Source organism: Pseudophryne corroboree, assembly GCF_028390025.1.
Source record: "Pseudophryne corroboree isolate aPseCor3 chromosome 3 unlocalized genomic scaffold, aPseCor3.hap2 SUPER_3_unloc_50, whole genome shotgun sequence".
NCBI lineage: Eukaryota > Metazoa > Chordata > Amphibia > Anura > Myobatrachidae > Pseudophryne > Pseudophryne corroboree.
The window spans coordinates 280490-306481 of record NW_026967542.1 but is presented as its reverse complement, the minus strand read 5'-3'; the positions used below and the strand labels follow the sequence as shown (position 1 = coordinate 306481).

Here is a 25992-nt window from a genome sequence, read left to right as displayed (position 1 = left end):
AGCTTGTATCCCTGAGACACAATATCTATTGCCCAGGGATCTAACAGGGAGTGAACCCACTTGTGGCTGAACTTCCGAAGGAGTACCCCCATCGGGCCTAGCTCCGCCTGTGGAGCCCCAGCGACATGCGGTGGATTTTTGTAGAGGCCGGGGAGGACTTCTGTTCCTGGGAGCTAGCTGTGTTGTGCAGCTTCTTTTCTCTTCCCCCGCCTCTGGCAAGAAAGGACGCACCTCGGACTTTCTTGTCTCTATTCGAAAGGCTGCATTTGATAATGTCGTGCTTTTCTAGGCTGTGCAGGGATATAAGGCAAAACATCAGAATTATCAGCTATAGCTGTGGAGACCAGGTCCGAGAACCCTTCTCCACACAATCCTCAGCCTTCCATATGCCTCTTAAGTCGGCATCATCTGTCCATTGCATATTGTGCAGGACACGTCAAGCAGAAATCGACATAGCTTTGACTCTAGGACCCAGTATACTCATGTCTCTTACATACATACTAGGGTCTCAATCTCTGCTGATAAGGTACCTGTCCACGCTTCCACAGCGCTATAAACCCATGCCGACACAATCGCCGGTCTGAGTAGTGTACCAGAATGTGCACGCTATCTGCAGGATCCCTGAGAATAGCTGTAACATCAGGGCTGCCTTTTGTGACACCCTAGGGGAAGATTCCCATCATATCCTGGCCCTAGTGGGGAAAGGATATTGCCTGAGAAATCTTTGTGGGAAGCTGCAGTCTCACGTCTGGAGATTCCCGCTCTTTTTCCTCATGAGAGGAGGGAAATTTACCTCAGCTTTCTTCCCCTTAGACATGTGTACCCTCGTGTCAGGGACAGATGAGTCATCAGTGATATGCAAATCATCTTTTATTACAATAAACATATATTGAATACTTTTCTGCCATTCTTGCTGTAACTTTGCATTATCGTAGTCGACACTGGAGTCAGACTCCGTGTCGATATCAGTGTCTATTATTTTGGATAGTGAGCATTGAGAGACTCTGAAGGTCTCTGCGACATAGGGACAGACATGGGTAGAATTCCTGTCTTTTCTCTAATCTTTTGTGCAATAAATTCACCGTAGCACTTAATTACACATATCCAACAGGTGTCGGCGTTGTCGACGGAGACACCCTCTCACACACACATATTTGCTCCATCTCCTCCTTATGGGAGCCTCTTACCTCAGACATGTCGACACACATGTACAGACACAACACACACTCAGGGAATGCTCATCTGAAGACAATTCCCCCATAAGGCCCTTTGGAGAGACAGAGAGAGAGTCTGCCAGCACACACCCCAGCGCTATTAACCCAGGAATAACACAGTAACTTAATGTTAACCCAGTAGCTGCTGTTTATACTGATTTTTGCGCCTAATTATGTGCCCCCCCTCTCCCTCCCCTCTCTTTTTACCCTCTTCTACCGTGTAACTGCAGGGGAGAGACTGGGGAGCTTCCTCTCAGCGGTGCTGTGGAGAAAAAACATGGCGCTGGCGAGTGCTGAGGAAGAAGCCCCGCCCCCTCAGCGGCGGGCTTCTGTCCCGCGATTTTGTGTAAATAATGGCGGGGGCTCATGCATATATACAGTGCCCAACTGTATATATGCCCACTTTGCCAGGAGGTACTTAATTGCTACCCAGGGCGCCCCCCCCTGCGCCCGACAGTGACCGGAGTGTGTGGGTTTATGTGGGAGCAATGGCGCACAGTTGCAGTGCTGTGCGCTACCTCATCTGAAGACAGGAGTCTTCTGCCGCCGATTTTGATGTCTTCTTGCTTCACTCGCCGGCTTCAGTCTTCTGGCTCTGCGAGGGGGACGGTGGCGCGGCTCCGGGAATGGACGACCAAGGGTGAGTTCCTGTGTTCGATCTCTCTGGAGCTAATGGTGTCCAGTAGCCTAAGAAGCGCAACCTAACCGCAGTTAGTACTTCTCTCCCCTCAGTCCCACGTAACAGAGTCTGTTGCCAGCAGAAGCTCTCTGAAAATAAAAAAACCTAACAAAATACTTTCTTATTAGCAAGCTCAGGAGAGCTCACTAAAATGCACCCTGCTCTGTCCGGGCACAGATTCTAACTGAGGTCTGGAGGAGGGACATAGAGGGAGGAGCCAGTGCACACCCAGAATCCAAAGCTTTCTTAAAGTGCCATTGTCTCCTGCGGAGCCCGTCTATTCCCCATGGTCCTTACGGAGTCCCCAGCATCCACTAGGACGTTAGAGAAATGAGGGAGACATCACTGTAAATACTCCCAGATCCCCTAACCTCCCCAGTCATGTCCCTGTATGATTACAATGGATATAAGTGATGTCACTGTGACGCTCCCAGACCTCCTCACCTCCCCAGTTAAGTCCCTGTATTATTACTATAGATATGTGATGTCACTGTGACGCTTCCAGATCCCCTCACCTCCCCAGTCATGTCCCTGTATTATTACTATCGTGCCAATAGACACGCTCATCCCAACCCAAACATACAGTGCACCTGTCCTGTAATGGGCACACTTACCTCTGCATTATGGTTACCTCCTTTCTACTCCGTGTACTTACTAGACATACACACCAGGGACGTGCAGTGAAGTACATTTCTCAAGAGGCACTGGCTAGTACCAGAGCCAGATTTACACACAATATATGAGCCCAAGGATTATACATAGGTGCAGCGGTATACACATGTGGGCATTACACACAGGGGCAGCGGTATACACACGTGGGCATTACACACAGGGGCAGCGGTATACACATGTGGGCATTATACACATGTTCAGCGGTATATACATGTGGACATTATACACAGGTGCAGCGGTATACACATCTGGGCATTATACACAGAAGGAGTAGTATAAATTTGGTGAGTGCGGGTAAGGTTGGTGGAGGGGGGGGGGGGGTGGGGGGGCACTGCCTCACCTACCATATAATTTTTACTTCTGACTACAGAAATTATTAGAATAATTCAAAGATGATATTTATATGTTCTTTGTATTTTACATATACTGTATATAGTGAAAACTGTGGTGTATACGTTAGTATGACAGGAACAGCTCCGTCTCCCCGCACGTCACTGATACATAGGAACACCCAACCCCATGTGTGCGGAGCGTTCTACCCTCACTTCTGCTGTGCACACTTATCCCACCACAACCTAACTGATGTGTGCGCATCCTACCCTCACTGATGTGCCTACTGGTCACCTACCCCGCACCCATGTAGCCACCTGACACGCACCCCTCCCCCATGCAGCCACCGGTCACACACCCCTCCGCCATGCAGCAACCGGTCACACACCCCTCCCCAGTCGGGAACCATGCAGCGGGTCGTAGGAGAGTAAGCGGATGTCAGGTTATGGACAGGCGGTGGTAGGAGAAGCAGGAGAGGCAGATGACAGGCAGGGGTTTGTAGAAAAGGCAGGGGGGGGGACGGCAGGTGACGGCTGAGGGGGGGGGCGCAGGTAATGGCCAGGTGGGGGTCGGTAGGTGATGAAAAGGAGGTGGCCGGAGAGGGAGATGTGTCAGGGTACAGCCAGGGAGTGGCAAGAGATGGGTAGGGGGCTGCAGGTGAGGCAGGGTCCAAGCAGGAGAGCCAGGTGACGGGCAGGGGGTGGTAGGAGATGCAGGTGGTGGAAGATGATGGGCAGGGGGTGTTAGAAGAGGCAGGTGGTGGCAGGTGATAGATGGGGGTGGTAGGAGAGGCAGGGAGCTGCAGGTGATTGATAGGGTACAGGGAGAGGGCGGCAGGAAACAGGGTGGGGCGGCTGGGTACAGGACTGGGTGGTAGGATACAGACTGGGGGCGGCAGGTGGTGGCAAGAGAGGTGGGTGACAGGGTACAGGCAGCGGGTGGCAGGAGAGGCGGGTGACATACAGGGAGTGGCAGATGACTTGCAGGGGATGGCATGAGAGGTGGGTGACAGACAGCGGGTGGAAGGGTACAGGCAGGGGGCGGCAGGTGATGAGCAGGGGGCATTAGGAGAATGTCAGGGGCAGCAGCTGAGGGGGCATTAGGAGAATGCCCGGGGCAGCAGGTGAGAGGGCATTAGGAGAATGTCAGGGGCAGCAGGTGAAGGGGTATTAGGAGAATGTCCGGGGCAGCAGGCGAGAGGGCATTAGGAGAATGTCAGGGGACGCAGGTGAGGGGGCATTAGGAGCATGGGGGCATTAGGAGCATATCAGGGCTAGCAGGAGAGGGGTTATTAGGAGAATGTCAGGGGCAGCAAGTAAGGGGGCATTAGGAGAATATAAGGGCAGCAGGTGAGGGGTTATTAGGAGAATGTCAGTGGCAGGAGAGGGGGCAATAGAAGAATATAGGAACAGTAGGTGAGGGGGCATTAGGAGAGTGTCAGGAACATGTGAGGGGGCATTAGGAGAATATAGGGGCAGCAGGTGAGGGGGCATTAGGAGAATATAGGGGCAGCAGGTGAGGGGGCATTAGGAGAATATAGGGGCAGCAGGTGAGGGGGCATTAGGAGAATATAGGGGCAGCAGGTGAGGGGGCATTAGGAGAATATAGGGGCAGCAGGTGAGGGGGCATTAGGAGAATATAGGGGTTGGTGAGGGGGCATTAGGAGAATATAGGGGTTGGTGAGGGGGCATTAGGAAAGGTTGAGGGCAGGAGAGGGGGAGTATGTAAGTGGCAGGAGAGGGGTTATTAGGAGAATTTCAGGGGCAGCAGGTGAGGGTGTATTAGGAAAATGTCAGGGGTAGGAGTGGTGGTATTAGAATAGAGGGGCAGCAGGTGAGGGGGTATTAGGACATCAGGGGTAGCAGGTGAGGGGGCATTAGGAGAATGTCAGGGGCAGCAGGTGAGGGGCCATTAGGAGAATACAGGAGCAGGTGAGGGGGTATTAGGAGAATGTCAGGGGCAGCAGGTGAGGGGCCATTAGGAGAATGCAGGGGCAGCAGGTGAGGGGCCATTAGGAGAATGCAGGGGCAGCAGGTGAGGGGCCATTAGGAGAATGCAGGGGCAGCAGGTGAGGGGCCATTAGGAGAATGCAGGGGCAGCAGGTGAGGGGCCATTAGGAGAATGCAGGGGCAGCAGGTGAGGGGCCATTAGGAGAATACAGGAGCAGGTGTGGGGGTATTAGGAGAATGTCAGGGGCAGCAAGTGAGGGGGCATTAGGAGAATGTCAGGGGCAGCAGGTGAGGAGGCATTAGGAGAATGCAGGAGCAGCAGGTGAGGAGGCATTAGGAGAATGCAGGGGCAGCAGGTGAACGGCCATTAGGGGAATACAGGGGCAGCAGGTGAGGGGCCATTAGGAAAATACAGGAGCAGGTGTGGGGGTATTAGGAGAATGTCAGGGGCAGCAAGTGAGGGGGCATTAGGAGAATGTCCGGACTAGCAGGAGAGGGGGTATTAGGAGAAGGAAAGGGCAGCAGATGAGGGGGTATTAGGAGAATATCAGGGGTAGGTGAAGGGGCATTAGGAGACTGTAGGGTCAGCAGGTGAGGGGGCATTAGGAGAGTGTCAGGGACAGGTGAGGGGGCATTAGGAGAGTGTCAGGGGAAGGAGAGGGGGGATTAGGAAAGGTTAGGGGCAGGAAAGGGGGTATTAGGTGAGGTTGGGGGCAGGAAAGGGGGGATTAGGAGAGGTTGTGGGCAGGAGAGGGGGTATTAGGAGAGGTTGGGGGCAGGAGAGGGGGTATTAGGAGAGGTTGGGGCTGCAGAGAGGGTATTAGGAGAGGTTGGGGGCAGGAGAGGGGGTATTAGGAGAGGTGGGGGCAGGAGAGGGGGTATTAGGAGAGGTTGGGGGCAGGAGAGGGGGTATTAGGAGAGGTTGGGGGCAGGAGAGGGGGTATTAGGAGAGGTTGGGGCAGGAGAGGGGGTATTAGGAGAGGATGGGGGCAGGAGAGGGGGTATTAGGAGAGGATGGGACTGGAGAGGGGGTATTAGGAGAGGTTGCGGGCAGGAGAGGGGGTATTAGGAGAGGATGGGGGCAGGTGAGGGGGTATTAGGAGAGGATGGGGGCAGGAGAGGGGGTATTAGGAGAGGAGGGGGTATTAGGAGAGGTTGGGGGCAGGAGAGGGGGTATTAGGAGAGGTGGGGGCAGGAGAGGGGGTATTAGGAGAGGTTGGGGGCAGGAGAGGGGGTATTAGGAGAGGTTGGGGGCAGGAGAGGGGGTATTAGGAGAGGTTGGGGCAGGAGAGGGGGTATTAGGAGAGGATGGGGGCAGGAGAGGGGGTATTAGGAGAGGATGGGACTGGAGAGGGGGTATTAGGAGAGGTTGCGGGCAGGAGAGGGGGTATTAGGAGAGGATGGGGGCAGGTGAGGGGGTATTAGGAGAGGATGGGGGCAGGAGAGGGGGTATTAGGAGAGGATGGGGCAGGAGAGGGGTATTAGGAGAGGATGGGGGCAGGAGAGGGGGTATTAGGAGAGGATGGGGGCAGGAGAGGTTGGGGGCAGGAGAGGGGTATTAGGAGAGGATGGGGGTAGGAGAGGGGGTATTAGGAGAGGATGGGGGCAGGAGACAGGTGGGATGAGGGGACATTACCTGGAGGATGAGGCGGCAGGAGAGATAACACCGTGGACAGAAGAATGTGTACCGGAAGTGGGCGGGGCGGTATTTCCGTGGGCTCGTCATCCTAGCGCATGGGATTATGGGTAGTGTCTACCACGGTAACTCAGCAACCAGAAGCAGCCCCGCCCACTCACTACCCATTGGGCGCCTCTAGTCACTATCACACTCAGCCACGCACTCTCTCATTCTCATAGGCTGCAACACTCCGTCACTCATTTACCTCCAGCCCCGCCCTCTCACTGCCCATAGGACGCATCGTCTCGTCATAGAATCACACTGCCCCGCCCATTGGCTTCCGTATCCTATCACTCTCCTGCCTATTCACAGAGGCCACGCCTACTCTTTCAGTCAGTCACACCCAGCCCCGCCCTCTCTCCCTCTCATAGGCCGCAATGCCTCGTCACTCAACTACCTCCAGCTCCGCCCACAGAACGCAGCCTCCCGTCACTCAGCCATCATTAGCCCCGCCTACTCTCTGGCCCCGGCTCCCTGTATACATCTTTATCAGCGCTTGCTCAGACTAAGCCAACATGGCGGCGCCCGTAAGGAGCCGGGAACATGGCGCCTGCCCCGTCCTAATGCTGTGATGTGTATAATAATAATAATGGGTGATGTATGGGAAGAGACTAGATCCCCCTCAGTTTCAGTAACTGAAGAGGAACTAGCCTATGTATTATAAGCCCTCTATTTCCCCTTCTGTTTATGTACGTTTTTACGGAAGGGGAACTAGACACTATAAAAGTAGGGACTATAGAGCCCCTTCTGTTTCAGTAACTGAAGATGAACTAGATTATTTATTATAAACCCTCTATTTCCCCTTCTGTTTATGTATGTTTTTGCCCCCTGCTGTACAGATGCAGAATTAGAAGTGGATCTAGCTCATTGGGGTAAATTTACTAAGCTCCCGATTTTGACCGAGATGGCGTTTTTTCTTCAAAGTGTCATCTCGGTCAATCTCGGTCATTTACTAAACACTAATCACGGCAGTGATGAGGTCATTCGTATTTTTTGTGAAGTTCATGTAAAAAATTACGAATGAATACACCATCGGTCAAATTACGCCTGTTTAGAGACGAATCTCGGTCATTTACTAACCATTCGTAATTGTATTTGCTGCCGTGAAAATGCTATTGCGGCCGCATAAAATTACGAGTCGCATTTTTTTGCTAAAAAAAACCGCGCCAGCCTTTGAAAACCGCGTTTACATGTGAACTTAATTATCCATTACTCCCACCTGATTTTTTGGGCCTATAAAAGTGTTTCAGCCACATTCTGAACTACTCTCACTCTGAAATGGCGGCTGTAGTGTGTGGCAATGGTTTTTTGTTGGCTGTGGGATACGTTAGACTGCTCCATGAGGCTTCCAGGAATCAGGACCAGGTAAGTGAACATGGCCAACAGGTTGTCCAGGTACCGCGGAGGCTGCGCCAGCCTCGTTTATTTAGAGGGCGTTTAAACTTAAATGCATTGTCCGATGATAGGGTCATACAGATGTTCCGCCTAAATAGAAACAACATTTTCCACCTGTATGACCTTGTCAAACTGGGCATAGACCCTGAGACAGCACGCTCTCGCTCTGTCTCAGGCCTACACAAACTCCTGGCTGTGTTACACTTTATGGCTACTGGGAGCTTCCAGGCTGTGGCAGGCGACGTCATTGGGATCTCACAGCCCACCTTTTCAAGATATTTGATGCAGGTGAGTCTAAAAATACCTATGCGGTTATGGCTAAGTGTTGCTTGTGTAAGTTGAAACACCACAGTATTGTAGAGAATACCTAACATCACACTCACCTTAGCTTCTTTAATGTCCACTCAGGTTTTGGATGTGTTGGAGCCACACATTAAAGCCTCAATCTGCTTCCCTACTGAGGAGTCGGAGTGGAGTGCTGTCAGGGTAGCTTTCTATGAGCTTGCAGGCATGCCCAATGTGCTTGGGGCCATAGATTGCACACACGTTCAGCTGAGATCACCTAAGGGCCGCCAGTATATCTATACTAATAGGCATCTTGATCAATCAACTAATGTCCAGGTGGTCTGTGATGCAAACTTAAAAATTATGAGTGTTGTTGCAGGTTACCCTGGTGCCTGCCATGACTCCTTCATCCTCAGTCAGTCATCGCTCTTCGATAAATTTGAGGACGGACAAATGCCTGATGGCTGGATGTTGGGTATGTTGAAAATGTTATGTGTGTATGTCTTTTAACCACAGGCTAGATTTTGGAGGAGGTGATAGAATCATCTAACATATGTCCTAATGTTGACTATATATGTTTTTCAGGTGATGGGGGTTACGGCTGCTACTCTTGGCTCCTTACTCCATTGTCCCAACCTGATTCTCCTGCTGAACACAGTTATAATCATGCACATAAGGCTACGCGGAATGTGATAGAAAGATGTTTTGGGGTGCTGAAGTCACGTTTTCTGTGTCTTGATAAATCTGCTGGCCTTTTGTTGTATAGTCCCTCAAAGGTGACTAGGATTGTGTTCTGCTGCTGTTTTCTCCATAATCTGTGTTTAAGTCAAGATCTTGCACATGGTGAGGGAGAAATCAGTCAGCAAGCAGAGGAGTTAGAACCATCTGGTGACAGTGTGAGTACAAATGTAGGGAGGCAGGTACGGCAACAAGTGATCCTGCGTTATTTTTCTGGTAAGTTTTATTATGCTGTAATTATCCTTCACTAAACACTTTGCTCTACTTTCTAGTGTGTGTTTTGTTACTTACTGTTTGTTGTTTATATTGGTGTGTCCATTGTGCTTAGTTGATGCTAAAAAAACATTTACAGTCATTACCCTTGAAAAACATAACTCCATACATACACACCAGCTTCATACATTTTGGAGACGGACACAGGAATGTGTTTTGTATTCTAATTTTTTTTTTTTTTTTGATCATAAATTTATCATTAATATTTTTATCGTGTGTGTGCTTAATGTATCCTAAAATCATATATTTTCAGACAACTAGGTTGTCTAGACCATCCACTAAGACCTTATTTTTTTTAAGTAAAGCACCTTGAGCAATTGAAGACGTAACATAACATTGTTTTTTGGGGAAAACATGTAAACTCCAAACAAACTAACATCATCCAAAGTCGACTGTGTATATTCTTGCTTATGTGTTTTTTTAAAAAATTTAATCACCAGATAACTGAGGTTATCTGGGCTCATCACTCAGCGATCCCGCCAGTAGTGCCAGTGGTGGCTGTGGTGACACTGCCGATAGCCTTCGCCTGGGTGGGGATGCTGGAGGTGCAGAATCAGAGCCAAGACGCCGGCTCTTAGTTTGCCTCCTGGGTAAGTGGCCCGAGACCTGTGATGTCCGCCTTACACGAGGTTGGCTTCCAGAAGCAGAACCTAGGTGCCAAATGTGAAAATAATATTTTGTACTTCTATGTGTTTACAGAATATGTGACTACAGTGAAGACTTACCTGCAATACCGGCATCATCATGACTGGTCTGAGGCCTGTCTGGCCGGCTGGTCTGTGTGACTTTGGACAAAGTCACACCAACATTATTACCCTGGTTTTTTTAAAAGTACCCAGTGAAAACCATTAATGTACTGTAAGCATATATTTTGTTTGGTTGCCACACCAAAATTAAGCTAAAGAGCTTCTATATTTGTGATTTAGAGTTGAATATCAAAATGTACTTCATGTGGCACACAATAAAATTATAAGCTGAACAATTTGTGACTCACATATTGTATATATTCAGTCCTTTCCAGTTTAAAAATAGTGTAATGTTTTTAAATTTGTTAAGTTTTTTGGCTATAAATTTTAAATTATGTTAAAAAACACTGCACATGTTTCTTTCAAACAAATACTGCAAGGAGAAAAAAAAAACCAAAAAAACAGTGTCCCGACCACGAACTGAAAGGGGAACCATGTTTGCCCATGGGTCACCTTTCCCCGAATGCCATAAACCCACTTTGAGTTATGCCTAAGTGGGTTTCTTCAGCCAATCAGGTAGTGCCACGTTGTACCACTCTCCTGATCAGCTGTGTGCTCCTGTCCTCACTGACAGGCAGCACACGGCACTGTTACAATGTTGCGCCTATGCGCTACCTTGTAACCAATGATGGTAACTTTCTTCCCTGCGGTGGACCTAAAGTGACGTCACCGCAGAGCAGAAAGTTCACCGCATTGGTTAAAATGTAGCGCATATGCGCTACATTGTAATAGTGCCGTGTGCTGCCTGTCAGTGAGGACTGGAGCACACAGCTGATCAGGAGAGTGCTACAACGTCGCACTCCATGATTCATTAACATGTGTTGGCAATTGTTCATTACTCACACCTGACGTTTGGTACTTTAAAAAGGGGAGACAACACATTTCTACACACTCTCAATCTGAAATGGCTGCTACTGTGTGTGGGTCTGCTGTATTGTTTGCTGTAGGATACTTGTCACTGCTTCATGATGCTACAATAAATCCAAGGCAGGAAAAACAACTGGGTCTGCAGGTTGTATATGTTCCGAGTAGGCTGGCCATGCTTTTTAGTTTATATTGTCCAATGTAACTGAAAAAAACGTGATGTTGACCATGTTATACAGATGGTCACACTAAATGTTCTAAGTGTTTTTCCACGGTCTGATTTGGACAAACGGACCCTACACCCTGACACAGCACACTCTCGCCCTGTCACAATATTAATCTTGGACTATACATTACTGTTTTTTGTGTTTGTGTGTTGCAAATTAACCAATACACATATTTTGATTAGATAATTTATTGAAAAATACTGAACAATATATTCTGAACACATATATTTTACTTGCAACTGGCCAGCATATGATGTGCACTACAGATTATCTTTTCTTTTTTTGGGTGCTGGGTGCAGAGGCTTGTGGGTGTTCGTGGGTGCGGCTTCGACTTGATCGTCGAACTGGTGATTGAACTGGTGTTTGGCTAGGGGTTGTTGTGCTTGAGCTTGTGGCCACATGTTGTTGTGCCATTACACTAAAATTTTGGCTCAAAATATTTAAACTGGCCGTTAGCTGGGTATAAGCAGCTGTATTGTTGGCAATGGTTCGCGACAAATTGTCATTTATGACTTGATTATGCTGGATAATCTGTATGAGGGTTTGGTGTTGGCGCAGTTGCTCATCCATGATGCGCTGATGGGTTGCCTGCATTTGAGAATTGTCTGCCCTCATCTGCTCCATTGTGTTTGCTATCCGCCCTACCTGCACGATGAGTCTGGCAGAGTTGCGGCTAACTTTAGGCAAATGATGGGGCAAACTAGACAGGTGTTGGGTTTGGGTGTTGAGACACGCAGAGTGGTGTGCCTGTTGTGCGGCCCAACTTGACCAAAACTCAGGTGGAATTTGGCTTGTCCCTGGTGTTGAGGTCATTTGTTGAGCCTGAGAAGCTTGCGTTTGGACTGGATTGTCCTCAGTCATGTTTGCCTGTGTTTGGTCGATGGGCTGCAGGTGTAGAGTATACGTCTCCTGGCCATGGGACTGCTGGCCCTCGTCACTCATGATGGCCGGATCTGTATGGGGTGGGACACAGGAAATATTTTAGACATATGTAGCATTGGTCTTACAATCTTTGTCATGCAACATGCATTACTTCATAATATACATTTAAAAGCTAAATGGTTAACTTCTTAAACGTTACTATGTGGGTTACCTCTTAGTGAATTGATGTGGCTATAAACTGATACTACTAATTTGAGAATTTATGGAGACAATTGTATGTTTCCCATTCTAAATTATTGTAGACACTCCATGTACTCTTTTTTTATGTCTCAAAGTTAGTTTAAACAACATTCTGAAGGTTCCTTTGGCACCACACTAAAAAATATAACCATGTTTGCCACATTAGAATCAGACATTGGGCATGTCAGTCAGTGGATTTAGTAAAGAAGTACACTAAGATTGTGGTCAAAAAATGACAACTTAATCAGGTTATTTAATGTAGGATAGTGCCGTATGTATTGATTTGGAATTTTTTGCCTTATTTTGAAAATATTTTTAATAACATTTTTAGGGATGTTTTTAGTGTTGTCGAGCATTTTTTTGGTATAAAATTTGTGTTTCAGGACACTGTAATTTCACACATATCATCATAACAATACGCTAACAGCATCTGCTTGCAGTCGATTATTAAATCAAAGTTTATTACAATTTTTATTAAATATTTTTCAAGACTAACACTGGGGCAGATGTCAATACCTGGAGAAGGTATAAGTCATTTATAAAGCAGTGATAGGTTCAAGGTGATAATGACACAAGGCAAGCATGTCCAAAATGTGCAGTCTAAAATTAAGTATAACTTTTGTACTGCTGCCTTTATCATCTTCGACATAACAGTGTTTTGTCAGTTCCTTATGCCTTCACCTTGTTTTTCCAAAAAAAAAATTATTCATTAAAAACATTACTCACCAGACAACTGTGGGGAATGTGGATCTACACTTAGGGGGCTGGCCAAAAGTGCCAGTGGTGGCACCGCAGCCACTGCAGAGATGCGCCTTTGGGGGGGGTGATGCTGGTGCAGGAGCAGGAGCCTGGACACGGGGCCTCTTGGGTGGCCTTGTAGCCACAGTAATGCTGGCCTGTGATTGTCGCCTTTGTGTGCGTGGAGCAGACGAAGAACCTGTGTGATAGTATTGACATTACATTTCATGTGTTTTATGTTAATGGCTAAGATGTGGGTACAGAAATAACTTACCAGCATTCCCACCATCATCAGCTCTAGGCAGGGTTTGCTGTGGCCTGGATGTGCTGCTTCTCTGGCGTACTGTACAAATAAGAATAATGGCGATATGACCATAATTAGACTACTTAAAACACATATGTCGTAGCTTTTCCAAAACACAATATTGCATGATTTTAAAAACTGATTTTAATTTTTAAACTAAAATTACAAACACAAATAGTTGGTTTTCTTAAATATATAATGTTAAAAAATAATGCATACAAAAACATCACAAAACAAGGCAAATTATTTTTGGTTCAATAAAAAGCACAACAAAATTAAACTGGAAAAAGAAAAAAAAGAAAATTTAAAAACGTACATTAATAATAATTTGAATCTAATTAGTACAAAAACATAACTAACACACACAATACACCAAGCAACCACAACCTGTGTCTCTCAATACGTAGTGCAACTACACTTCCCAGCATGTCCACCAACACATTTGACATTCCCTAAGTTTAAAAATTAGAACAGGCATGATGGGACTTGTAGTTGGACAACAGATGGAAAAACACAGGGTGGATTTGCCTGCACTACATCACCAACCCATTTGTGGACCAACACACAGGAAACATTTGAAAACAAAAGTACAAAGCACAGATGTGAAAAATTATAGAAAAAAAAAAAACTCACCATCCGCACTTGGGCGGTCCGAATCTTGGACATGAAGTGCAGAAACCACCTCTGCCGGAATCAGCGAACGTATTGGCTCCTCCCAATCTTTATAAGACGCTCGGAAGGGGTGTCCTCCCCCGGTTTGACGAGCAGATTTTGCCTCCTTAGCCATCTTGGCCTTCACACGGCGTTTGATGTCATAGAAACGTTTCCTACAGGTGTCCTCGGTCCGCCTCACCACACCCTCACTGTTCACAGCAGCAATAACCTTCCCCCACAGGACACTCTTCCTGCGGGTCGACACCTTTGATGCATCTGAACCAAACAACTGGCGCTGATGCTTCATCAGCTCCCGCACCAGAGCCATGTTTTCTGCGTAACTAAACTTTACATTGCGGCCCGTCCTTGTAGTGGTGCGTGGCTGCGGAGCCACAACACCATCACTATCAGTATCACTAGAAAACGCAGCCGCAACCTCACCCTCCTCCTCACTAACCTCCTCCCTCTCACTCACCTCCTCCCTCTCACTCACCTCCTCCACCTCACTCACCTCCTCCCTCTCACTCACCTCCTCCACCACACTCACCTCTGACTGTGACATAATCTTAAGACAACACAAAAAACACAGAGAAAAAAAAACAAATAACACACTCCTCCACTACCACTACACACCACACACACGCAAACAAACACTCACTCACTCACAAACAAGGACTATAGACGAAAAGAAAAGACAAAATACAAAAAAGTAAACAGACTTTTAAATAACAGAACAACAAGTATGACAAAACAACTTACACACACAGTACAGCACTCACCAATCACAAAACTCCGCCTCCAAACCACAAAAAACTCCACAGAACTCTCCAACACCAACAACACCTTCCTCTCTCCTCTCCACTAGCTAAACCCACGAGGTGCAGTCGGTTTGGGGCGTATTTATAGTCAAGTACACAGACACTCCTCCACCACGAATACAACCAATCACGGACAAGTGACAAAAACGAAACTTAGGAAAAAAACGCGGCAGTAATGGAAAAACACTGCCGTAACAGACATGTGACGCAGTCGTAAAAAAACCCAATAAACACGGCCGCAAAACAACCAAATCGGCCGCATTATACACCAGAAAAAAACGAATGACATCGAGATCGGACAACACCAAAAATACGAATACGACAGCTTAGTAAATCCATCGTAATAAATTCAAAAAGTTGCAGTTTTACACTGTCGATGTCATTCGTGATTGAACTTTAACCATTTTTCGGAAAATACGAATGTTAGTAAATTTACCCCTATGTGTTTGAACTCTTCTCAGTATATTTCTATGGTGCGCCAAGAACCTTTACAGCACTACTGATATATTTATTATTACAACCACAAACAAGCAAGTAAATTACTTAAGATGTTTCACAATTAATGAAACTTTTAATTTGATATATTAAATAAGGATCTTCTAGATGAATTCTCTGGGTTCGGTTTTGTATGAAATTACATGTTATACATCTGTTCCTGCCACACTTATAGCGCCCTTTAAGGGGGGTACTCACGGAGCGATATTCTAAGCAATCTGACTGTCAGGAATCGACTCACCGCTGTTATGTCGGTCCGCCGGAGCGGACTCCGTCCGGGGTCACTGCACGTTGCTGTCACCTGTCGCCCTGCTCGTGGATGCACCCTCAGGCCTGGAAGCGCCCCTGGAGTCAACGGGCGTGTGAGCGCGCTGCGTTCCTGCCGGGCCGCGGCATGGGCGCCGCCATGACAGTATTCCCCAGTGTAAGTGCGGCGGCCAATCCGGAGCTTGGCCGCACCCCCTTGTCTCACTCCAGCCAATGCCTGCCGGTCAGGGGGTATATCAGGAGCTGCTGGGTGAGTCAGAGGTTGTCCTGAACTTTGTGTCACTCCTGCGACTCGTGTGTTTGGACCTGTTATCCTGTTCCTCCGTGTTCCTGGATATTCTCCTGACCCTCCGTGTTCCTGGACGTTCTCCTGTTCCTCCGTGTTCCTGGATATTCTCCTGTACCTGTTACCCCGTGGAACTACAAGCACCAGCATCACAGCAATACCTTTCTGGCTTCACATCTTTTACACCTGCAGTGTGCTCCAGCCTCCAGCAGTAGAGACTTCCTATCCAGGTGCATTCTAACACCTCACCTGTGATTCAGCCTGCAAGCTGATTGTGCTTCTCCACCAGCACAGTGGACATTAACTCCTAGTCTCCTGCATTACTACCAGGTTTGCTACCATTATTCCATCTCTGCTGGCTCCACGTTATAATTATTCTGGTTCCATTTCTGCATTACAAACTCTGCCATAGACTTTCAGTTTCAAACCATATTATTACCATTGCCGTTACCATTGCCATTACCATTGCATTCGTTTGTTTTACTTTCTGCTGCATTATTATCTGGACTTTCTGTTATTAATAAATTACGTTGTGCACATGCGCAGAAATCCCATACTGCCTCCTCACTTCATTCCTCCTACCTCCACTGACCCACTAGCGCCCCCTCCGGGGACACAAACAAAACCGTCTCTGACAGTAAGTTCAGGACCGATGGACTCGGACGGTGGTCAGAGTGTGGGGTCAGGGGCCTTACAAAATCTGGTCTCCCGTTTGGATGGACAAGAGGCTGTGCAGCAGCAGATATTCCAGTTTCTGCAAGGGATGTCCTCCCGGATTGATACGTTACAACAATCTCTGCTAAGTGCGCCTGCACCTCCAGTTCCTGTTACCCCTGCACATGCCAGTGTTGGGGGTTCTTCTTCTTCTCCGGCTGCATCTGCTCCTGTATCCCGTTTGCACTTGCCTGTGCCTAACAGGTATGATGGCAGTCCGAAGTTATGCCGTGGGTTCCTCAACCAGTGTGAAGTCCAGTTTGAACTTTTACCTCACAATTTTCCCACGCCAAGATCCAAGGTTGCTTATATCATTTCACTGCTCTCTGGATCAGCCCTGAGCTGGGTGTCTCCTCTGTGGGAACGTGCCGACCCGTTGATGAACAACTATGCCGAGTTTGTTTCCATCTTCAGACGCATCTTCGATGAACCGGGTCGTGCAACATCAGCCTCCGCAGATCTTCTCCAGCTCCGTCAAGGGACTCGCAGTATGGGCCAATACGTCATCCAGTTCCAGACGCTAGCCGCAGAGATCCAGTGGAATAACCAAGCCTTGGTAGCAGCCTTCTGGCATGGACTCTCGGATCGGATAAAAGATGAATTGGCGACCCGTGATATTCCTGAGCAATTACCCGAGCTAATATCCCTATGTATCAAGTTGGACTCTCGCATCCGCGAACGCAACAATGAGCGTGCTCGTGCCGCAAACCAAGAATGGTACCTCCTGTACAGTTGCAGCCTCCACCTTCTGATGAGCCTATGCAAATTAATAGGTCCCGCTTAACTGCTGAGGAGCGGTCAAGGAGACTCCGTGAGAGACTGTGTCTTTACTGTGCGGCAGCAGGTCACCAAATAAGTTCTTGTCCAGTGCGTTCGGGAAACGCCAGATCCTGACTTGTAAGGGAGGAGTCAAGTTGGGATCTTTCAAGCAAGCTCCTTCAACCCAAGATCTCATTCTTCCTGTGACCTTAGAGACGGCGGCTGGACTCCAATCTGCAACTGCGTTGGTAGACTGTGGTGCAGCGGGGAATTTCATCACTCAAGCTGCGGTAGACAAGTTTCATCTGCCAGTCTATGAACTTCCATGTCCAGTCTACATTACGGCAGTAGATGGTAGTCGTATCTCTATGGGGTATATCACTCAACAAACCAGGCCAGTGATACTGGGGGTTGGGTTCCTGCATTCTGAGTTAATAAAGCTTTTAGTTATTCCTCAGGCTACTCAGGAGATTGTGTTAGGTATGCCCTGGCTCCAGTTACATAACCCGCAGATTGATTGGGCTACATTACAGCTAACTGCTTGGGGGTCACATTGCCGTCAGTCTTGTTTAGCCCAAGTTGTTCCTGTCAAGACTTCTGAAATCAAGACCCCGTCTACTCTTCCTACGGCCTACCAAGACTTCGCTGACGTCTTCAGCGAAAAGGCCGCTGATGTCCTACCGCCCCATAGAGAGTGGGATTGCCCCATCGACCTCATTCCTGGCAAAAAACCACCTAGGGGGCGCACCTACCCGTTATCTGTTCCTGAGACTGAATCGATGAGTGATTACATCAAAGAAAACCTTCAGAAAGGATTCATCCGTCCTTCATCATCACCTGCTGGGGCAGGCTTCTTTTTTGTTAAAAAGAAAGATGGAGGACTACGTCCATGTATTGACTACCGGGGACTTAATGACATTACCATTAAGAACCGCTATCCGTTGCCTCTTATTACCGAGTTATTTGATAGGGTCAAAGGAGCCCGCATCTTCACCAAGTTAGATCTCTGCGGTGCCTATAATCTCATCAGAATCCGCAGCGGTGATGAATGGAAGACGGCTTTCAATACTCGGGATGGCCATTACGAGTACCTGGTAATGCCATTCGGGTTGAGCAATGCTCCAGCAGTGTTCCAGCACTTTGTTAATGAAATCTTCCGTGACGTTCTGTACAAATATCTCGTAGTTTACCTGGACGATATCCTCATCTTCTCTCAAGACCTCTCTTCTCATCGTCTCCAAGTCCGTGAAGTTCTCCGACGTCTTCGTGAGAACCGTCTCTATGGCAAGTTGTCTAAGTGCACCTTTGAAGTTGCCTCTATACCCTTCCTGGGGAATATAATTTTTGGATCGGATCTCCAGATGGACCCGGCAAAATTGGAAGCCATTGCCAATTGGTCCATTCCGAACACTCTCAAGTCCATTCAACGATTCCTGGGCTTTGCCAATTATTATAGGAAATTCATCCGAGGCTTTTCAACTCTCATTGCTCCTATTACTAGCTTAACTCGAAAAGGGGCAGATCATTCCAACTGGTCAGAAGATGCCATGGCTGCGTTTCAAAAAATCAAGATGGCTTTTATGACCGCACCAGTTTTGTTACAGCCTGATGTTGATAAGCCATTCGAGTTGGAGGTGGATGCTTCCACAGTTGGAGTGGGAGCTGTTCTCTCTCAGATAGGAGCTGACGGGAAGATCCATCCCTGTGGATTCTTTTCCCGCAAATTTCTTCCTGCAGAAGTTAATTATTTGATCGGAGATCAAGAGCTTCTGGCGATTAAACTGGCCCTTGAGGAATGGCGGTATCTCCTGGAAGGGGCGAAGTTTCCATTTAACATCTATACTGATCATAAAAACCTGCTCTATCTGAAGGCAGCTCAGTGCCTTAATCCTCGCCAGTCCCGATGGGCTATGTTCTTCTCCCGTTTTAATTTTAAGCTCCATTTCCGCCCAGGTTCTCAGAATACCAAGGCAGATGCCCTGTGTCGATCCATGGAATCTGAGGACGAGACGTTCGATTCAGTACCACGCTCCATCCTGGATCCTGTGGCATTTGCCTCATCACAAGTTTCTCCAGCTCCGCCTCCTGGTAAGATTTTTGTTGCTCCTGAACTCCGTTCTAAGTTGCTGTCTTGGGCCCATCAGTCTAAGTTTACTGGGCATCCTGGTGTCCTAAAGACTTTTAAATTTCTCTCCGGGACATACTGGTGGCCGAAAATGAAAGTTGACATCAAAGACTTTGTAGCGTCTTGTCCTAAATGTGTGCAGCACAAGACTCCTCGTCAGTCTCCAGCAGGTCAACTACAGCCATTATCCATTCCCAGCCGTCCTTGGTCACATCTGTCGATGGATTTCGTCTCTGACCTTCCCTCCTCCCAAGGATACAACACCATCTGGGTAGTGGTCGACAGATTCACCAAAATGGCTCATTTTGTTCCACTCCAAGGACTTCCTTCAGCTCCAAAACTGGCCCAAATCTTCCTGCGGGAGATTTTCCGTTTACATGGACTACCCACTGAAATAATATCTGACCGTGGAGTCCAGTTTGTGGCAAGGTTTTGGAGAGCTCTCTGTTCTGCCATGCAGGTCCATCTCAAGTTCTCGTCAGCATATCATCCTCAGATGAATGGGCAGACAGAGAGGGTAAACCAGGAGTTGGAAACTGTCCTGAGACTGTACGTATCATCTTCCCAAGATGACTGGGTGGATTTGCTCCCGTGGGCTGAATTCGCTCACAATTTCCGCTACCACACATTTACTGACACTACTCCGTTCTTCGCTGTTTATGGGCAACATCCACGTGTTCCTGATTTTCAAGACCTTCCTAGCATCGATGTTCCTGCTGCCACTACTGTCCTCAGTCAGTTTTCGACAATTTGGAGAAGGATTCATACTTCACTCAAAAAGGCTTCTGCCCGGTACAAGTTCTTTGCCGACCGCAAGAGACGTGCAGTTCCTAGCTTGAAACCAGGGGATAAAGTCTGGCTATCCACCCGGAATCTTCGTCTTAAAGTGCCTTCGATGAAGTTTGCACCACGCTTCATCGGTCCTTTCTCCATCGAAAGAGTTCTTAATCCTGTGGCTTACAAGCTCAAGTTACCCTCTTCATTACGAATTCCTAATGCTTTCCATGTCTCTCTCCTCAGACCATTAGTCCTGAATCGCTTCCAAAGAGCTCTTCCAGCTGGCCCCAGCATTCCAACTCAGCGGGGCATAGAGTTCGAGATAGAGAAGATCCTGGACTCCCGTCACCGGTATGGTCGTCTGCAATATCTCATCGACTGGGCCGGCTATGGTCCTGAGGAGAGGAGTTGGGTGAACTCTGCTGATGTCCACGCTCCCAGGTTGGTCCGTGTTTTCCACAGGTCTCATCCTTCCAAGCCACGTGGGTGTTCGGTGCCCACCCATAAAGGAGGGGGTACTGTCAGGAATCGACTCACCGCTGTTATGTCGGTCCGCCGGAGCGGACTCCGTTTGGGGTCACTGCACGTTGCTGTCACCTGTCGCCCTGCTCGTGGATGCACCCTCAGGCCTGGAAGCGCCCCTGGAGTCAACGGGCGTGTGAGCGCGCCGCGTTCCTGCCGGGCCGCGGCATGGGCGCCGCCATGACATTATTCCCCAGTGTAAGTGCGGCGGCCAATCCGGAGCTTGGCCGCACCCCCTTGTCTCACTCCAGCCAATGCCTGCCGGTCAGGGGGTATATCAGGAGCTGCTGGGTGAGTCAGAGGTTGTCCTGAACTTTGTGTCACTCCTGCGACTCGTATGTTTGGACCTGTTATCCTGTTCCTCCGTGTTCCTGGATATTCTCCTGACCCTCCGTGTTCCTGGACGTTCTCCTGTTCCTCCGTGTTCCTGGATATTCTCCTGTACCTGTTACCCCGTGGAACTACAAGCACCAGCATCACAGCAATACCTTTCTGGCTTCACATCTTTTACACCTGCAGTGTGCTCCAGCCTCCAGCAGTAGAGACTTCCTATCCAGGTGCATTCTAACACCTCACCTGTGATTCAGCCTGCAAGCTGATTGTGCTTCTCCACCAGCACAGTGGACATTAACTCCTAGTCTCCTGCATTACTACCAGGTTTGCTACCATTATTCCATCTCTGCTGGCTCCACGTTATAATTATTCTGGTTCCATTTCTGCATTACAAACTCTGCCATAGACTTTCAGTTTCAAACCATATTATTACCATTGCCGTTACCATTGCCATTACCATTGCATTCGTTTGTTTTACTTTCTGCTGCATTATTATCTGGACTTTCTGTTATTAATAAATTACGTTGTGCACATGCGCAGAAATCCCATACTGCCTCCTCACTTCATTCCTCCTACCTCCACTGACCCACTAGCGCCCCCTCCGGGGACACAAACAAAACCGTCTCTGACACTGACTAGATTGCTTAGAATTTCAGCATTATCGTTCCGTGTGTACCCCCTACAGCAATACGCAGCCCCTCGCTGCTGCTAGATTGGCCTGTGGGTCGCTCACTTCACCCGCTGGGTGAAATGAGCGCCCCCCGTCTCCCCCCACATGCTCAGCACACATCTCTCCTGCATCGGCCCGTCTATATGGGCATTTAGTCTTTCTTTGCTGTTGTTTAAACCAGTTGTTTTTTCCTAATAAGTTTTTATCTTGTTCTTTGAAATTTCTCAGGTGGCTCGGTGCCAACAGAGTCTTGCGAGATTTATTTCTACGGAATATAAAGCAGGGCTGTTGTGACAAGATGGTAGATAGAATGTTATCTTGTTTTAGGATGTTATAGTTTTTTAACACAATGCTCTTAATTTCAGAGTGGCGGTTATTATATGGTGAAAAAAAAAGATACCTCCCTTTCTTGGGATTTAGTCTGTTTTATAGTCAGGACAAAGAGTTTATCTCTTTCCATAACTTTAACATCATTTAGTGCTTTCTGGACCAGATGTTCTGGATACCCTCTAATAGAGAAGGATTCAACCATATTCCTTGCTTGTGCCTCAAAGGAGTCAAGATCTGAACAGTTCCTTCTGAAGCGGACTAGTTGACCTTTAGGAATACTCTTCTTCCACGGTAATTGGTGGGCACTTTTACAATGAAAATCGGCATTTGTGCGTACTGCTTTGAGATAGTCTGAAGTAGAGCTATTGTTATCCTTTATTTCTAAAGGGACATCAACAATATGTAGAAAAGGGATTGTCTCTTTGGTGGTGCACTTGTAAGAAGAAAAATGTATCTAAAATATAACTTTGAATGTTTTTAATTATAATGCCTCACAATGTGAAACAATATATAAGACTAAAATTGTGTACTAAATAAAATCTCTCTCACATCTAATTAGAATATGGTTCACTGTGTATTGTCTCTTATTTTTATTCCAATCTTTTTATTATGTTTAGGATTATTTATGGACTGCCCGCAATGGTCTATTGACAATTATTTACTATATTGTCCATTGGATCCAGTGATATACCATGAAAATAGAGCATATTATATAGTATTGGTATGGCTCTCAATATAACTGTTCTGTGAGTTGTGCTTGATCTATTTATAGTTATGAAGCACTAAAAGGTGGGCAGTATATTTCTCAGAGAATATGTAAAATGATATGTCTGATGTCATAGGATATTCTCATATTCATATGAATTAATGCCCAAACTACATCTATTATGCAGATTCATTATGGGAATGTACCTCCATATAGGGCTCGAAATTACAGGTGATTATAATGACATCGTATAATTCAGAATGACTCTGCTGACAATGGGCAGGATATTTTTTATTCTGTAGCTGATTCAGCTTTGATATATTAATAGGCCATGTCTGACCAATGCAGAGTGTCCAATATAGGGGAGAGAAACTACTGGCAATATGATATATAAAGTTATATGCCACGTATGTATTCCCTATAGTGGTGTGTAGTCTATATACCCTATATCTTCGGTTAGTGGCTAAAAGCTTATATGGCTTTATATATCACTACAATCCGTAATTATCCTGCTACCTGGTCTCCAGCAATATTAATTAGTTGCTGCTGATAATTATAATCGTATTCCCAGATAGTCTGTTGACTGTAGTACTGGCGTTATGGTAAATTTGGTTTTTGATTATATATAAAACCTAGCTGAAACATATTTCTAATTACCACTTCTGTACACCTTTATTTTAAACAAATAACATTAGATACCAAACCAGTATCAAAAAGTGGAACTGCAGTTCAGAAACGTGTTTATTGCATTGATGGGTAACATTGTAACGAGATTGTAGTTTCATTCTCAATCTGGGCTGCGTGAGATTTCATTATTAGGACTCATCAGCTCACTCTGCACTAGATTAATAAATACCATTCACAGTATTGCCCTTTCATTAAGGGTCAACATTTATGTGTCTATCACTACAAATATTTAATATATGTCCTGTAATTTAGTTTGAGAGAGATATTTTGTTTAGTACACACTTTTAGTCTTATATATTTTCCCACATTGTGAGACATTATAATTGAAAACATTAAGTTATATTTTAGATACATTTTTCTTCTTACAAGTGCCCAAACAAAGACACAATCCTTTTTCTATATATTGTTAACCTTCACCCTTATTGTCTATGGCAGCACCCCCTATTTGATTGATGCAGAAATATTCCATGCAATAAATTGGGGATTCCACATTAATAAAATACATATAAATTGATTAGTGTAGAAGATATCCCTATTCCTGTTTCCCTTGATTCAGAACTAAAGTGACATCAAGAAAGTTGGTGCATGGAGATGAAACATGTGAGTGAGAGGTTGTTGTTGTTATTGGAATAGAGGTGAGTAACAAAATAGTGAGCAGAAGTGCTGTCCCCATCCCAAATAATAAAAAAGATTGTCTATATAACAGCCATAGAGTACCAGGTGCACGCTAAAGCCACCGCCCCCCACGAGCTGGTCTTCAACCTCACCCATGTAGAGGTTTGCATAACTTGGCGCGTACCTGGTTCCCATGGCCGTTCCCACCACGTGTAAATAAAATGTGTCCAAAAATAAAAAGAATTATGTTGAAGAATAAAGTAAATAGAATCTAGAATGAATCATCTGTGTTTCACCAGAGACTCAGTGACACACAGTATACAGGTGTCACATATCACTTTACTTAGCACAGTCTCCTAGTGCGTCTTAGTCACATCAAGTTGAGACTAAGATGCATTCTCTGCATAAAAGCCACCTGATACAAGCAGTCATACAAGACCTGTCAGCTCACTCACGCCAGGCTTCTCCCACTGTGTGGTATATTAAGGCTGGCTGTATGAGGACACATCTGTAATAGCCTCTAATGCTTATTATCTCTCCATAATTACATATGGCGTATAGCTTGGGCGTCACACACAGTGCAGATACAGTATTCAGTCTTACACATAATTATATGTATCTATAACAGATATAGGAGCTTACAAACACATTTCCTCTTCTGTATATGTAACGTATGGTGCAACTAGATCTGACTCCTGTCATTCTCACCAGTAATAATGTTACTTATACATTTCCCCTTCTGTATATGTAATGTATGGTGTAACTAGATCTGACTCCTGTCATTCTTACCGGTAATAATGTTACTTATACATTTCCCCTTCTGTATATGTAAAGTATGGTGTAACTAGATCTGACTCCTGTCATTCTCACCAGTAATAATGTTACTTATACATTTCCCCTACTGTATATGTAATGTATGGTGTAACTAGATCTGACTCCTGCCATTCTCACCAGTAATAATGATACTTATACATTTCCCCCTCTGTATATGTAACGTATGGTGTAACTAGATCTGACTCCTGTCACTCTCACCAGTAATAATGTTACTTATACATTTCCCCTTCTGTATATGTAACGTATGGTGTAACTAGATCTGACTCCTGTCACTCTCACCAGTAATAATGTTACTTATACATTTCCCCTTCTGTATATGTAATGTATGGTGTAACTAGATCCGACTCCTGTCATTCTCACCAGTAATAATGTTACTTATACATTTCCCCTTCTGTATATGTAACGTATGGTGTAACTAGATCTGACACCTGTCATTCTCACCAGTAATAATGTTACTTATACATTTCCCCTTCTGTATATGTAATGTATGGTGTAACTAGATCTGACTCCTGTCATTCTCACCAGTAATAATGTTACTTATACATTTCCCCTTCTGTATATGTAACGTATGGTGTAACTAGATCTGACTCCTGTCATTCTCACCAGTAATGTTACTTATACATTTCCCCTTCTGTATATGTAACGTATGGTGTAACTAGATCTGACTCCTGTCATTCTCACCGGTAATAATGTTACTTATACATTTCCCCTTCTGTATATGTAACGTATGGTGTAACAAGATCTGACTCCTGTCATTCTCACCAGTAATAATGTTACTTATACATTTCCCCTTCTGTATATGTAACGTATGGTGTAACTAGATCTGACTCCTGTCATTCTCACCAGTAATGTTACTTATACATTTCCCCTTCTGTATATGGAACTTAAGGTGTAACTAGATCTGACTTCTGTCATTCTCACCAGTAATAATGTTACTTATACATTTCCCATTCTGTATATGTAACGTATGGTGTAACTAGATCTGACTCCTGTCACTCTCACCAGTAATAATGTTACTTATACATTTCCTCTTCTGTATATGTAACGTATGGTGTAACTAGATCTGACTCCTGTCACTCTCACCAGTAATAATGATACTTATACATTTCCCCTTCTGTATATGTAACGTATGGTGTAACTAGATCTGACTCCTGTCACTCTCACCAGTAATAATGTTACTTATACA

General features: G+C 46.2%; 1 protein-coding gene across 1 annotated transcript in view; it reads left to right on the top strand.

Moving 5' to 3' along the window:
- The first annotated feature begins 19198 nt into the window (after positions 1 to 19198).
- LOC134984388 (gastrula zinc finger protein XlCGF17.1-like) overlaps positions 19199 to 25992 on the top strand; it is a 129136-nt gene continuing 122342 nt past the window's right edge. The window contains exon 1 of the mRNA XM_063949976.1: positions 19199 to 19295. Within this exon, the coding sequence (XP_063806046.1) occupies positions 19199 to 19295 (97 nt within the window). The remainder of the gene's footprint in view (positions 19296 to 25992) is intronic.